The 16,334-nt window shown below is 38.6% G+C and overlaps 1 protein-coding gene across 6 annotated transcripts in view; it reads left to right on the top strand.

The window, feature by feature from the left end:
- The window catches only part of SCEL (sciellin), a 75,033-nt gene that overhangs the window by 36,808 nt on the left and 21,891 nt on the right, over positions 1-16,334 (top strand). For all 6 annotated transcript variants that reach the window (XM_089511146.1, XM_089511151.1, XM_089511150.1 and 3 more), the window contains 5 exons: positions 2,021-2,080; positions 5,621-5,686; positions 6,955-7,008; positions 8,512-8,550; positions 10,661-10,732. In XM_089511146.1, coding sequence (XP_089367272.1) covers positions 2,021-2,080; positions 5,621-5,686; positions 6,955-7,008; positions 8,512-8,550; positions 10,661-10,732 — 291 coding nt within the window. The remainder of the gene's footprint in view (positions 1-2,020; positions 2,081-5,620; positions 5,687-6,954; positions 7,009-8,511; positions 8,551-10,660; positions 10,733-16,334) is intronic.

Consider the following 16,334-nt stretch of genomic DNA (forward strand, 5'->3'; position numbering starts at 1 on the left):
CAACAGATCACTGCCAGAAAAGGGAGGGCCATGACACCTCTTCTGGTCCAACCTAGTCCTCCTGCCTGGGTGCAAATTTATTGACTAATCTGAATCCATGCGAGGAGAGGAAGAGACTTGCTCAGAATACAGAAGTTGCATGTAAGCCTTCTTTTTCATATAATAGCTTGGCATGATGTGATGTATGCATTCTGGGTGGGGAGGGGCAAAGGAAAATAGGGGTCCTTTCACGCTGGTTTAGGGAGGGACATTTAGAATTCTCATTCCTTACCAAACTACCAATGCCATAATTCAGCAGGATGTTGCAATGACAGTTAAAGTAGTATCAGAGTATTATAATTATACAGTGTGAAAAAGCCTCAGAGCTTGCAGATTCCTATATTCTCTTTGCACGGGCACCTGTACTCACATGGGGATGGGCTGTACATGCCTTTACTGTGAAAAATACAATTGGAAATAAAGATATAACTCTCTTGATTCAGCATAATTTCCCCTCCCTTACTTCAATGTAGGGTTGCCAGATGAAATAAGGAGCAGGGCTCCTGTCCCTTTAATGACTGTATAGAAAATGGAATTTCAGCAGCTATTGCTTGTCACACAAAGAGCACTTGCTGAAATTCCCTCTACACAATCATGAAAGGAATAGGAGTCCTGTCCCTTATCGCATCAGATGATCTTACTTCATTGCCTATGCAAAATTCCCCAAATCTTCAGTTATTTCAGATTGGTTGTATTTCTGCTTGCTGTTGCTTGAAATATTTCAAGTCATTTCTTATTTGCACAAATCCCAAGGCATTTTCTGACAGCAGCGTCAAGCAATAAAGCATTCCAATGGAAACACAATAATACAGTGCATGAGAATGTTTCATACAGGACATAGCTACTGGGAAGCCAAGATAAAAAGAAACATTTTCAGTCCTCTTGCACCAAAACCTGGGAAATTCTGAGAGTTTTGGTCCTAAGAAGTAATTTTTCCAAGCTCTGCTGAAGGCTGGAGCACATGTCAGAAATCACAGTATCCCAAAAAGCAATAATAATAAGGTAGTCACTCATAGTGACTAGTAGTAGGATGCAAAAATCCAACATACTTGGGATGGGTGAAGCCTATCTGGTTCATACTTTTAAGAAACTCTGTCTGGAGTCTGACTGTCAACCTGTATTTCCTCAGCAAAAGGAAACTGGACAGCGTGTAATTGGGCAGCATATAAATATGAGCCAGTGTGGTTTAATTGTTTGAGTACTGGACTAGAACATTGGGAGATCAGGATTCAAATCCCTACTCTGTCATGGAAACTCACTGGGTATCTTTGGGCAAGTCACATTATCTCAACCTTAAAGGAAGGCAGTTAAAAATCTCTGAAGACATCTCACCAGAAAAACCCTAAAAGGATAATCATAAGTCTAAGACAATTTGAAGACACATAACAATAACAATAACAATGATAATTTTATTTCTTTCAGCCTCTCCTCAAGGCTCAAGGCAGGGTACAGCATGTTAAAAGGAAAAGCATAAACTGTAAATCTTGTTAAATAACAATAAATACAACCAGAGTGATGCATATTTTAATCAAATAGGAAATTTAGTCCTTAAAATAGTTCAGTAGTTTAAATTATTTTAACAGAATAATTATAACAATAATAATCATAATTATGATGTTGGCTTTTCCCCACAAATCAACACTGCCTTAAGATCATGTTCCTCCTTTTCCTCCTTCTCCTCAGGCAGTGGAGGTATGTCAGGAAAATGCTGAAGTCATATTTTAGGTGTGTTTAAAAAAACTGAACAAAATTAAGATCTTTCAACAGGAACTATCAGAAAAACTCACCTAAGGCCACTGATAGTTTTGTATCTCTGATTCCCTTTGACTTAGCGATAATGTCATCAACTGAGAAACATCACTAATTCCTGAAAAGGATAAGATAGTCAGATGTTACCTCCCATGTTTTAATACTTGCTTATCTCCCCATGGCCTTAAACTATGCCTGAAAATACCAAATTGTGGCCTTTTTTCGCCCCCAGCAAGGAGCCTGATGTATCTTTCAGCACTGGCAATTCTACATCACCTATGAAGAAGAAAAGGTACGTAAGCCTTTTAAAAATGTTTACAGTTAGAGAATAAATAAAAGAGCCATGTAGCACTTTTAAGATTAAGGACTGGAGCAGACAGCCCTTAAAAGACGCCTTCAAGGTGTCATCAGAATACCGCATTTAAATATAGGTGGCTTCAAGACATGGGCAGCTTCAAGATGCTCTGGCGATGCTGCATTTAGATGTTATACACCACTGGAGCATCTTGAAGCCACCATGGGGCCATGGCACAGCAGTTAAAGGTGGGTTTTCCATAGCCCAAAAAGGAGTGGACCTTTGCCGCTCCTTTTTGGGCTGGGTTCAAGGTGGATTGGGGCTGCAGCATGTGGTTGCCGGAAGGGGTGGCTTCAAGCCTGTATGTTTCACCCCTAACTGATTTATTTATTTTAGCACAAGTTTTTAATGGATTCAAGTCTCCTAGTGCACTATTCAAGTCTTGGGTAGTTTTATATTTTTTACACTTCAGGTTTCAGTATCATATTCCATCAGTGCATCTGAGGAAGTGGATTGTAATCCATGAAATTTTTTGTTGAAATAAAGAAATGAGCCTTAAAAGGTGCTACTAGTCTCCTTATTTTTATACTCAAAAGACTAACAAGGCTGTGTCTTTGGAGAACTGTTGGGGAGTTGGGAAGTATAACCCAACACACATTTTTATAAAAGAGATTTACTAATATTGAAATCACTTCCAGCGATTTTTTTGACAGAAGCTTCTAAAATAAACTCTTGCATAATTTTTTAATTTTAAAAAAAATAATATCATGCCATGCCAAAGACATCCATAACTGAATGGTGGTAGGATAATGTGTGTAGACCTTCATTTGCCCATCCACTGCCACCAAATGCAGGCACCCATCACTGCCATCACCTTTAAACAATTCCTTCCACCACCAACGCCATGTGTCTGAACGCAGCCTCTCCCATAGCACTATTATAGGTCCTTGAGGCATGTGTGTATATTACAAGAATAATTTATTAAACAGACATTCTTCATACAGTTAAAGTTTACTTGATGTATAAACATGTAGTGTTACAGAATTTCAAGGCTTAGTTGTTATTGTTACTTATTTAACTCATCTGAATCCTAATCGACTTGAATGCATCTCATTAACTCTTTCACTATCTTTTCATAATCTTGGCTAAACCCAACTAACTGTCCTAACTGACCCTAAACACAAACTCCTTCCCTTCACCGTCATCTTTCACCCCACTCTTCCCTATCTAGCTCACTCTAATTCCTATCCCAAACTGACATGTATTTTACACACTCCCTGTTAGTCTTGCACCACAACCTTTTAAAGGCCCCATTCCGATGCTCACTTGACCAGTGGACTCCTTTAACATGCCACGCTCTCATCTTGTTACATAGTGTGTGTGTGTGTGTGTGTGTGTGTGTAAAAAACCATACTTTGCCTTAATTTCTCAAATAAATGAAACACAATTTTTATACCAACCCAGAACATGACATGGGACTCAGAGCATCATCCTATTATTACTTTTCATCTGTGGAGAACGTCAACATGTCACTTTCCTTTTTCTTAAAAGTAGCTTCCTAAGCTCTGCTTTTAGCTGTCAGGAAGGAGAAACATGCAACCAGCTCAAGAGTTACATTTGCAGACCATTAACATCAGGCTACATTCAGTTCAACCAAGTAGAAGTAATCTCAAAGAAGCACCCTCTCTGACATTGTAAAATATGGCTTGGTAAACATTTTCGTGGGACTTTGAAAAACATGGGGACAAAGGAAGAGATCCCAGTAAAAGCTAAGGACAGTGATCATTTGAGTTAGGAGCACAAGGCTGGATGGCCATCTGTCGATTATGCTTTGATTTGGATTTCCTGCATGGCAGGGGGTTGGAATGGATGGCCCTTGCGGTCTCTTCTAACTCTGTTATTCTATGATTCTATGATTTCTTCCAAATGGCAAACACTATGTAGATATTTATTTATTTATTTATTTACTTACTGTATTTTACACATGAAAAGGACAATTGCCTTTTAAGCTGTAGGGTATTTTTCTTAGGGCAGGCATGCACAAAGAGCCACCAAGTGTTAGTTCTGTCATTTCTACCATTTGGGGCAAAATAAAGAGCCAGTGTGGTATAGGGGTTGGACCAGGACTGAGGAAGGCTGAATTCGAATCCCCATTTGGCTGTGAAGCTCAGTGCGTAACCTTTATCTAGGGTGCATCTACCCTGTAGAAATAATGCAACTTGACACCACACTAACTGCCATGGTTTTTTGTGAGGCACCAGCACTCTTTGGCAGAGAAGGTTAAAGACCTTATAAAACAGCAAATCCCAGGATTCCACAAGATGGAATGGTATCAAACTGCATTATTTCTACAGCATAAATGCACCATTAGCCATTATCTCTACACATATCCATGTCATAGGTATTTATCACATGGGATGGAAGCACCCGCATCCTGTGAATAAATGGGTATTAAATCTGTGAATATCTCGCAAAAGCAGGGTTGTTTTCAGATGACACTGCACAAATTTGCCATTATCCCGACATTGACCCTTGAATAGTGGCCACATTGTGCTGCCTTTTATTTTGGGGATCTCCTCGAAAATAAAAAGCAGTGCAATTTGGCCGCTTTATTCATGGGTGTATGCCAGAAAAATGGCAGTCGCATGATGTCATCTGAAAACAATCGCACTCTTTCGGGATATTCACAAGATTTAATCCCAATTTATTCAAAGGATGCGGGCGCTTCCCTCCTGTGTGATAAAGTCCATAGAGTTATTCTAAGGGAAAAAAATGGGAAGGAGCTTCTTGGAGGAAAGGTAGGCTATAAATGTGATATTTAAATGTAAAGGCAAGGTATAAATCTAACATATAATATAAAGCATATGAATAAATGAGGCTTATTCCTATAAAATCCCAGGCTTTCAACCTGAGAGTCTTTAACAGAAGATGGTATAGATTAAACCAGGAAAATTATGCATGCTAACCATGGAGGAGATATTCTGACTGTAGGAAATTATGCATATGCGAACATGTGGTAGCCATGGTGTTTCCTTCTCTTTCACAAGAAGTAGTAATCTGAGATAGAAAATGCTAGAGACGCTGTATAGGAATTTATTATCAGAATTACTCAGTAAGAAGACAGAAACTCAGAAGAATATGGGGACAGGTTTTTCATTTTGTGTTAATGATAATCATAATATGGTTCTGGCACCAGTTAACTGCATCGAAGTCTTCACTAATTTTAAATGGAAATCTAATTAATGGGACTTAAATCACTCCATGGGATAAGATTTTTCTTGTTATTCAAATACAAAAGCAGTGGTACCTGGTGGTGGTAGTGACTCTGCTTTGGGAATTCGGCTGAATTTAAAAGAGGCATCCAAGGTGCTGAACCCTCTTCTCAAAGAGGTTTAACACCTAGTATAGTTTCTTTAAAGTTCAATCCATCCCTAGAGCAGTTTCCTTCATTAGCATGGAAGCCACCGGACACCACTGTGGAAAATAGTCTATAAAATAAGCTATAGTTTAACCCAGTTGTCTGTTACCATTGAATAGGCAGTCATGGATGCCTCCCCCTGTCTCAAATCAGAAGATCATCACAGCTGATATGGAACAAAAAAGGTATGCACTAGAATCTTATCAAAGTTTATGCTCAGTTCTCATAGCCTAGGAAATGCTTTAAGAAGTGAATGGGCTGATTTAATAGGTGGACAACTTTTGTGCAGATGCTGCATGTTGTGTGTTCATATGGGAGATCCAGCATCCTCACCTAACCCTCACCTTATTCTAATTTAATGTGTCCAACTACAGGGATCTAGTCAAATACTCTTGTGCTGTCCTTCATTCTACACTGGCTGCTCACATTAGAACCCTGCAAGAGGAATAGGGGTCCTGCCAGAGAGAAGAGAGGTGATAAGGGCTGCATCTGTACTGCAGAATTAATGCAGTTTGAAACCACATTTAGTGCCATGGCTCAGTGCTATGGAATCTTGGGATTTATAGTTTGTTGTGGCACCAGTGCTCATGGATGGAGAAGGCTAAATATCTCACAAAACTATAAATCCCAGACTTCCATAGCATTGAGCCATGGCCGCTAAAAGAGGGTCAAAATGCATTATTTCTGCAGGACAGATGCAGTCAAGACATAGTTCTGCCTGGGTACAACTTTACACTTTGTCTGGCAACCAAGGAGTCTTTAGTTCAGGAGGTTCTCAAATGATGGGGCAGTATTCCCTGCCCTTCCAGTACCCTGGAGGGGTATGTCCCTGATCCCTCCTCCTCCTCTTCCCAAACCTTTTATGTGTAAAATTTATTGAGTTAAATATTGAATTTACTTAAACTGTTTTAATTTGAACGATGTTATTTCCTTACAAAATGTTAAAATATACATATACAAGAATATGCAAATAAAAACATACTGAATCAACAAAATATTTTTATTCTTAAACTAGGTTAGGGGGGGGCGCAGTGTCCACATGTAGATGTAAAAGGGGGTCCCAAGGGTAAAAATGTTTAAGTACCACTGCTCTAGTTAAAATCTTGCCTCTGAAGTGATGACCATACTTTAGTCAAACCACACTCTCTTAATGTCAGCAACTCTTTTCTGCAATATAGGAATGAGAAAATGATATAGATAAGAGTGGTTGAAATTTATGTGCCCTTCTAGATATTACTAGACCAAGGCTCCCAGCATTCCTTACCATTGGCTATGCTGACTTGGACTGCTGGGACTTGCAGTCTGAAAAATAGGTGGAACCATGATTCCCATCCCTGTAAAAGATTACTCAAATAATAAATCTGAAGTGCTTTGAACATTGTGAAGCATGTGCCATTCATAACCTGTTATGCTTCTGAAGTATTTATTTCATTGTTCCTTTTCCTTTGGACAGGCATTCCTGGGGCCAACCAAATACTGCAGCAGGAATACCTGTCAATAATAAACCGTAAGGATAAGCACAATGCTTGTTTTCATTATTCTTTTCCAGAACAATATTCATCATTTTTCACATATTAGGTTTTCACAGGTATACCAGTTTTAGTGTTGAGGCTGCACATAAAAATAATGAGGCCTGAATGTAACAAATAAGAATGTGTGCATCATACCACTGTGCTTATTTGGAAGTCCCAGTAGTTGAATTTACTCATCAAGTCTACCCTTGGTTTCAAACCTGGCTATCCTGTCATGCCATCTATGAAACAGCTTGTAAGTTTAGAAGATACAATGAATCCAAGTTTTAGTTTAAACATTAAGGGACTTGTCCAAGGTGTTGAACTTGATTTAGAAATAGGGCTCAGCAGTTTAGAAAGATTATACTAAAGAGTTACCAGCCCACTCCCACAGAAGGGATTAGCTGCCACTGTCAATCCCTGCTTTGACATTTTTGCGCTCTCTAGCTCTGGAAAAATTACCCTGAACTCCTCAACCAGAGAAACGAGAGAAAAGCAACAGCTGTTCTATGACACCACCAAATATATTTTGATTATTTTGAATATAGCTATGTTGTAGATATGCTTCCCCTTCCTCTTACATGCACATGCTTGAAGTGTGAAAAGTGCATGAAGCTTGCATTTTGCTCCTCATACCTTCATTCTCTGTTCATTTTGCTTGCATTAATTTATGAATGATCACCAGGGGAAGACCACAGAGGTTCAATTAAACTCTTCTCAGTTACTTTTCAAGGGATGCCAGAGGCATTCTTCACTTTCTGTGTATTCTGGATATGTTGCTACTGGATGTTCCTCTGGATCAGAGCTTGAAAAAGTTACTTTTTGAACTACAGCTCCCAGAATTCACAGCCAGCATGATCACTGGTCATGCTGTCTGGGAACTTGATAGAGTTGTCCAGAAGGTAACTTTACCAAGTCTTGTCCCTAAAAAGCATTAGGAAATCCTTTCCCTGTCATCCTGCTTCTGTATTATGTAAACCTTTGCTATTTTTTGTCCTCAAATAAAGCAAATATTAATTTTAAAAATTTTCTCCCTTTCAAGAAAGTCCTTGAAAACTGCATAGTTCTCAAAGACTATATATATACCATTTTGATGGGGGGGGGGGCTTTTTTTAGTAGAAAACTGCATTTTCTGAGCAGGAATCTTGTTCTCTTTACAGAAAACACAGATTTCTGCAGAAAGAAATCCACATGGGCTTTCTCACGCAAAATCAACAAACTGTGAAGATTATCAGTCTGAGGGAATTCCTTCTGAATATCCCTTTTTGACTGTTGAGTGAATATTTGCAAATGTTCTTTCCAATCTTTCTGTTAATGAACTACACATGAAACCTTTGTTGTTTAATCAAGAATGCCTTTGTTGTTTCATTTGGCTCCAGAATTATTCCACATTGTGATTATCCAGGCCTGATATAGGGCATTTGGATGTATGTAACTGAGTACAGAATCAACTTGAAATTCATTATTTGTTATCTGTAATCAGTTTTTTCTCTTTACAGAGTTCCCACTGCTTCAGACAAAATGGGTGGACCAAAGATGTACGTATTCTATTTCGTTTCAACATATTCAGGTTGATTCTTGGAAATAGTGTACAGACCAATATTTATTATTTATATAGATTATTTTGCAGAAAATTATTATAGAAAAAATAATTAAACCAAAACCTTCAAGGAATGACTTTAATGCTCAAGTGGAACATGCAAACCTCCAGACGTTAGTGGTCTACAACTCCCATAATCCCTTACTTACATTGTTATGTTGTTAGAGTTGATGGTAGTTGTAGCCCAGCAACATCTGGAGTCCCACATATTTCTCACCCCTGTGCTGGAAAAACCAGGTCTGCCTTCTGAAATATGAGGTTGCTGCATGATTTTGGCTGCAGTCCTGCATCTGCTTGCATGAGAGTAACCTCTGTGGAATTCACTGTGCCTCACTTCTGAGTAGACATGTATAGGCTTGCAAAAATCAGTTCTTTATTAGCACTATTTTGATAATATGAGCTTGTGGCGGGGACCCTGGAACTGTTTTAAGTAGTGGGGGTGGGCCTCAGCCCTGGCATGCATTTTGCCTACATGCAGGTACATGCTGGGGCTGTGAAAATTACTTTCCTAATACATTATTATTCATAGATCCAACTCTTACAAACACAATGTACACTAAGAAGTGTCCCCCCATGTGTTCATGTACCTTACTCCTGAGTAAGTATGCTTAGGATAGGTTGCAGTCATGCTTTATTAGTTCTGGGAGGACTCAACGACTAAAGCTGTCTTAATGTTTTTTTCACGTTTGATCCTTTAGTACACTTCTGAATGATTATTCCTGAGTAGGCTCAACAATAATTGAATGATGCTGGACCATTCTGAGGGAGGCTCATCCTTCCCCTTTTGTCTTTCTGGGGTTTATGGCTTATGAAGAGTACCCACTAAGCTTATACAAAGTGTACACCCAGCCTGAACAGCACCAGAAAATTTTTAAAAAACCAAATTAAAATTTGCTAGAATGATAGACAATTGAAAACCATCTATGTTCACAAAGACAGGGGAGATACATTCAATTTTTCTTGCATTAAAAATCTTTGTCTTAATAACAACAGAAGAATAATAACTGAAGCAAAGTGACTACTATGAATCATAACCACCAAAGCTGTAGCAAATGTAACAGACAATGTTGAAATAATAAATAAAATAATAAAGCTGATTGTACTAAAGAAACTGAGGTGGCAAATGATACATACAAAAAGGTGAATGGAATATTAAATCCAACTTGGTCTAGCACCTACTCGATTTCAGGTAACACTCCAAAACTTTGGCATATCCCGGCTGGATGTTACAACATTCCAGTTAAAACAATGTGACCAGTACATAAAATACCTGGAAATAAAACAGCTTATTTGCCTCAATGTGTATCTCAGCTAATTTATTACCTACAGGTAAAAACAAACCTGCCAATCTCTTCCTCACTGCAACTCCTGCTGGGAGAGATTTGAACTGTGTGGAAGTATTTCAGTCACCTGCAATTCACTAACAGATATTTGACTTCTTTATGAAGCATTTATTAATAGTTTTTTGTGAGTTTTTTGGGCTATGTGGCCATGTTCTAGAAGATTTTCTTCTTGACGTTTTGCCAGCATCTGTGGCTGATATCTTCAGAGAATACTTGCCTGGAAAAAGTGGAGGAAAAACACGCACACACAGAATAGTGTACAGTTTCTTAAAAGAAAACTAAAGTAGTACTGGTAGGTGTTTATTAAAACTATGAAGAGAGATGGACTTGCAGATGAAGGCAGTGTTATAGCTTTTGAATCCTACACGTTGTCTTTGTTGTTATGTGCCTTCAAATCTTTGTCAAGTTATGGCAACCCTAAGGCAAAGCTATCATGGAGGTTTTTATTGGAAAGCAAATCCCACTGTGTTGGGTCGGATCTACTCCGAGGTAAGTGCATATATCTAATTAGTTTATTTTACACACACACACACACACACACACACACAAACACACACATGTGTTCCATGCCAGTCAACAGGATTATTTTCTTGTAATGGATGTGTAACTATTTATGCTTTTTATTCTAACCTGTCTTTCTCCCCAGAATAGGATTTAAGATTATGCTAGTTCTATATGAAATAAATATTAAATTTTGTTCTTCAGGACTATCTACTCCTCAGAACCAAATGCTTCTCCAAAGTCAAATGGTGCTGTGAATGACCGATCCACCACAAGGTAATGAAAGTCGATGTAGCTGATGATTAATAGGTCCTTTTGTGGTGATAGCTACATGGTGCAAAGCAGAATAAAATTCAGCACCATCAGCCACACTGATCTCATATGGAGAGATTTAAGCCAGAAACGTAAATGCACTGATGAAATGTCTGTCATGTCTTCTGTAATCTATGGTCCCAAAGTCTAGGCAAACTACACATTACATATGAATGCTGAAAAACCTGGGCCGTTTCTATTTCTGGGTAAATGCTATTGAGGGAGGGTTGATTTGTCTGAACACACATAAAGGATCCTGATAATTGTTCAGTCAGAAGGTCAGAGGTGGAGTGCACAGTTTTAGGGACACGATTTGGAGTTTGGCCAATGTGAACCAATGTGGTATAGTGATTAGAGTGTTGGACGTTGGAAATCTAGGTTCTAATCTCCAATAAGACATGAAATTCACTGATGGACCTTGGATTAGACACTCCCACGGCTCATCTACCTTATGAAAATAAAGTGGAGATGAGGAAAGCCATGTATATCACTTTGAACTCAGTGAAGTAAAGGCAGAAGGACAGAAATTTAACAAATAAATGACAACTCCCACACCCAACATGTTCAGGCATAGCACCTGAAACTTGCACACTAGATGATGATGATGATGATGATGAAGAAGAAGAAATATAAATTTCCTTACAAATTGACAGAATGCTATACATTTCCGAGGAAAACATTTAACTCATGGTTCATCCCAGCATTAAATTTAAAGTAAAGAACAAATCTCTGGATTCCACTCTAGCTGCTATGGTCTTCTGTGTTTTGAGTTGGATCCAAGTATGCCATTATCTGATATACAATTTCTAGCATCTTTGCCTATATCTATTACCTGGAAGATGCAATCATACCTCCTTAATAAATCTTACTGCACACGTCGGAGCACAATGTAACAGCCCAGGAGCAACACTTTCTCCACTCCTGCAAAACTTTGAGCCATGAAATATTTTAGGAAGAAAGCAATGTTGGGGGAAGATATCTGCTGTCAGATCTGGAGAACTTAGAGAATTAAATATCGGTGAATTAAGTAGGAAAAGCCACTGCCACTACCCACTCATAAAGGCCCGTTTAAACCTCTCCTAATCCCCTTCCTCATTCATTTCACATTCACCCTCCCCTGTGGTTCTTATTAGCATATCAAGCATTTTGTTCCAGTTTCACCATTGGTTGAGAACTGTGGTAACCATATTTGACTGAGCTTACAAGTTGCTATGGTAACCTTGCTATATGGTTATTTTGAGTCAGTATCTAAACTATATGCAGCTTGAAAAGCTTAATTGGGAACGTTCTTTCTTGTATTGCTGGTAAGACATCTTTGAATTGACACTTGATGGGATGGACCTCACACAAATGTTTTGGGCTGGAAGCATGCATATAAACTGATGCCAAGGGATGTCTCATCATTAAAAAGAAAAAAGACCTATCTATCTATCTATCTATCTATCTATCTATCTATCTATCTATCTATCTATGTGCCTGAACAGACAGGCCAAAATAAAGCTGCTTTGGGTCACTTTGGAGATATGCTGTTTAAATGATGCATGTGTCCTAAGAGTCCAGAAGCCACGCCAAAGCCATGCTCCAGTCCTAAGGACTGGAGCACAGCTTTGGAGCACTTTCTGGCCTCTTAAGATGCATGTTTCATTTAAACAGCATACCTCCAAAGTGACCCAAAGCAGCTTTATTTTGGCCTGTCTGTTCGGGCCATATCTATCATTATTAAAATAGAACTCATTTTCATTGGTAACATGAAAATGTTGCCTCACATAATGGAGAAATATAGGCCTTCCAGCTGCTGTGAATTCTGAAGTATCTTCACTATGGAGCCTTTCTGTTCCATTTATGAAAACGTCAATTCTATTTTTAAAGAATCTGTTTTCTTAAATGCCGGTATGAATCTGGTGGATCTATCAAAATAATAATCTGGTATCGAAAATGTGAAAAGTGTGTGAAGAACTGAACCTGTAAGGGAAAACCTGTCTCCACTATCTTGACAGGTTTTGAGGCAGGAGAGTTTCACACTTCTAAATATTGATAACAGTGAATACTTTGTGGAAAATGATAAGTAAGCTATATCAGTTCTTCCTTGTGTCCACTGAAGAGCAATACCTGTGGAACTGTGAAGACTAGCAAGTGTTGTGGAAGCATCTAGAAAGCAATGCAAGTGGAGAACCTGTGGTCCTTGGGGTGTTGAACTCTCATAGGCCTAGCCATCATGACCAATGGACAGAAATGATGGGAGCTGTAGTTGTACAACTTCTAGAAGGCCACTCATTCACCATCTCTAGTGCAGAACATTAGATAGCCTCACAATATTATATATTTACTAGAGGGTTGTTTCTATATAGTCAAAAAAAAGTTTCAAATATAAGAAATGAAAAATATATGTTTGAGTTACTTATTTTTAAGCCAGGCATTAATGGGAACATTGGCAATGGCTGTGAAAATGCAATGGACTTTAAAGAGTGTATAGGTGAGGGAAGAGCTTCAGGGCTGGAAAAGAATTATTCTTGTCCTGTAGGTTGTATTCCAATATAAAAGAAAATAGTTCTAATTTATTCTATGGCATCATATGAAATGAACCTTGGAACAGATTTTCTTCTAGCAATACATGGCAATACATGTTGCCATCTGTATTGTCTTCCCAGCCAAATATTCTGGTTTTATTGCTTTGTTGTATGAATGATCTTATGTATTGATGTTTTGTAGAATGTGCATCCTAGTAACAGAACCAACAGAGAACCTAGGAGTCCACACTTATTCAGAAAGCATAACTAAGGAAGCTGGCTTTACTTTCCCTGTCCTTGTTTTATTGTTCATACCACCTCTTAAAGCATCCTGAAAGACAGCTTCTTCCCATCTGTTTAAGTCTGAAAATTACTGTACTCAGCAGCTCAGGAGATTTTGGTAAATGCTCTTTCATGGCTGGCCACAGCACTATTTAGTTTCCTAATCCTTGGCTCCTCTTTGTGGTCTTGTCTTCTGTGAGGTGAAATTAAATCAGGCTGGTACTGTCTGGTCAATGTCTCGACACAGAGGAAAACTCCCTCCTGAATCGGAACAAATGCTATTCCTGTATAAGCTTCATTTACTGGCTAGCTTACAAATTGCCCTATGAGTGCTGACCTGGACACAAATAACCTTAGCCTTTCAAAACTAGACAATAGTGACGTCTGGATGACACAGTGATAGAAGGCAATCCTCTTTTGCTCAAGCCCAAGATTTCTTTGATGACAGATGCCCTTTTCCATTGTGAACTCCACCACAAAAAAAAGTGTCATCCTTACTGCTTCTTTTTTGCCTACATTAAAATCTTTATGTAAATTGTCTGTTGCCTCACATTTAGAATTGGCAAATAAGAACACAAGAAGAGCCATATGAGATCTGCTCCAGGATTCTGTTTACAAAGTGGCCTATCAGACTGCCTGTAAGAAGTCCAGGTCCAGTTCAGGCCAAATATCAATTCTGGTCCTATGCTTATTGGTTGACAATAAGACATATTAGGATGAATTTAGACTTGCTCACATTTGGAGTTGTTATTGTGTGTCTATAAGTCATTTCTGACTTATGTCAACCCTAAGGCAACCCCATCACAAGAATATCCTGGCAGAATAATTTTCTTTGCCTTCCTCTGAGGCTGATACTAGTATGTGACTTCCAGCTGAAATCAGTCAGACACGTGTTAGTCCTATGTAACTTAGATTTCATTGAGTAAAGTGTTTACACTTTAAGTCTGGATCCAATCCACTGAATGTATGTATGTTCGAAGCATTGGCCTAAATCAAATAGTTAGTCCCAGCTAGAGTACAACCACTGAATCAGAATGGGAACTTGTCCAGTCAATACTCATGGAAGTTGCGTTGATTTAAAGGCTGTACTCTAACAGGAATTAACAGTTGGATTTAAACCACCATTGACATTTGTTCAAAAATGTATATCCTTCCTTTCTAATGCACATGTATTTCTCATCAATTAATCCTAATGCAGATAATGAACATTATTTCTGCATACACATGCATACAATTACACTTTTAGTTAGAATGCATTGACTACTCCTAAGGCCACTAAGAGACGCACCGTAAACTAACTTGAAGGGCATTTTAAAATCATTGTTCATGTTCATGTGCTTTCTGCTTTCATGATATTGGTGCTAATATCTTAAACATTTACTCTGTCATAACTGTGGGTTATGTTCTTCTGTATCTAAAATTTCAGTATGATATTATAATACTCGGGCTCCAGCTAATGTTGTCCTAAGCAAATAATTTTTTGAAGCATTATGTCACTGAACTTTTTTCAGTTGTTCTTTGTGACTGAATTTAAGTATCCCCCAGTTTCTATGGGGCTGTTTTATCAGTGAACCATATTGATGGTGATATGTTTTGTTGCCAGCCCAATCAGCATTAACTTTTATACATGCGAAAAAGAGATACATTGATTTATTCAGCAGAACAGAAATACGGGAGAGCCATAATATTTCATCTAGAATGCCTGGCTTAGACATTGAAATGCCAATAGCTGGGCTGCATGTTCATATATCTCACTTGATGATCCACACTGCAGATACCGCTCCCCTTGTAAACATTACATTTCTGATCTTAATTCCTAGATGTTTCCGTTATCATTTAAGTCAGTCAGATGATCCACTTAACACATAAGACATGTGTATAGATCAACACCAGACAGAAGGTTAAATTGTCATCTACTGGTAGATATCCAGATGATTTGCTTAGCTGTCTCAACACATCTTTCTGTCTGTAGCATGGGACATGATGGCACCCTCTCTGTTCCACATGCAAAAGCCAAATGGGTCAACATCTGAACCTTGATGCAACACTGACAGCAGGATAGCTTCCTCTGATATACCTGAGAGCAGTAGCAGCAGCACACACCAGCCTGTTTTAAAATAGGAAGAATGGCTGAGGGTTCAGGAAGAACAGACAAAGTTAAGGACTGACTTTACTTCCTCTTCACCATCTATCCCCTGAGATGGTTGTCTCACTGTAAATGCTAGGAATAGCCTGAGTTAGCAAGGGTTTCTGCCTCTCATTTGTTTAGCAGGAGCCACAACAAAACAAATAGGTCAGATGTTTTGCAGGGTGAGAAAGCAAGCCTCCTATTCATACCTTGTCTCCAACTTTTCATGTAAACTGGGCATTTATGAGCAAATACTGATACTGCTCAGGCAGTCTAAAATCCTTTTTAGTTGGTTGGCGGATCACATGGCAAATACTGTTGGGTCCCTTTTGCATTCAAGTTCTCCACATGCCTGGAGCATGTTCCCATCCCTACGTTCTGGGATTATTGCAGAGTCAGAGTCAGATTAGTTTTATTTGGCTATGCCACAATTTCCTTTACCCAACATGCCTATTAAAAACAAATCAGTGGCACCTAATGCTGAACACTGAGTATCTGTCTTCACATAATTTCTGTCTCCTCCTCTGTCTGTTCTCAGGGTATTAAGTACTTTTGCAAAAAGAGTAAAATTTGCATTGTTTATGTATAGTAAGTAGCAAAAGAGGTTGGGAAGAAGGTTTTCATTCATGCCTAACATCACAGTGACCCC

The sequence above is a fragment of the Sceloporus occidentalis genome, unplaced genomic scaffold (genome assembly GCF_023333645.1).
Source record: "Sceloporus occidentalis isolate IW3139 unplaced genomic scaffold, rSceOcc1.0.p SCAF_2, whole genome shotgun sequence".
NCBI classification, from domain to species: Eukaryota; Metazoa; Chordata; class Lepidosauria; order Squamata; family Phrynosomatidae; genus Sceloporus; species Sceloporus occidentalis.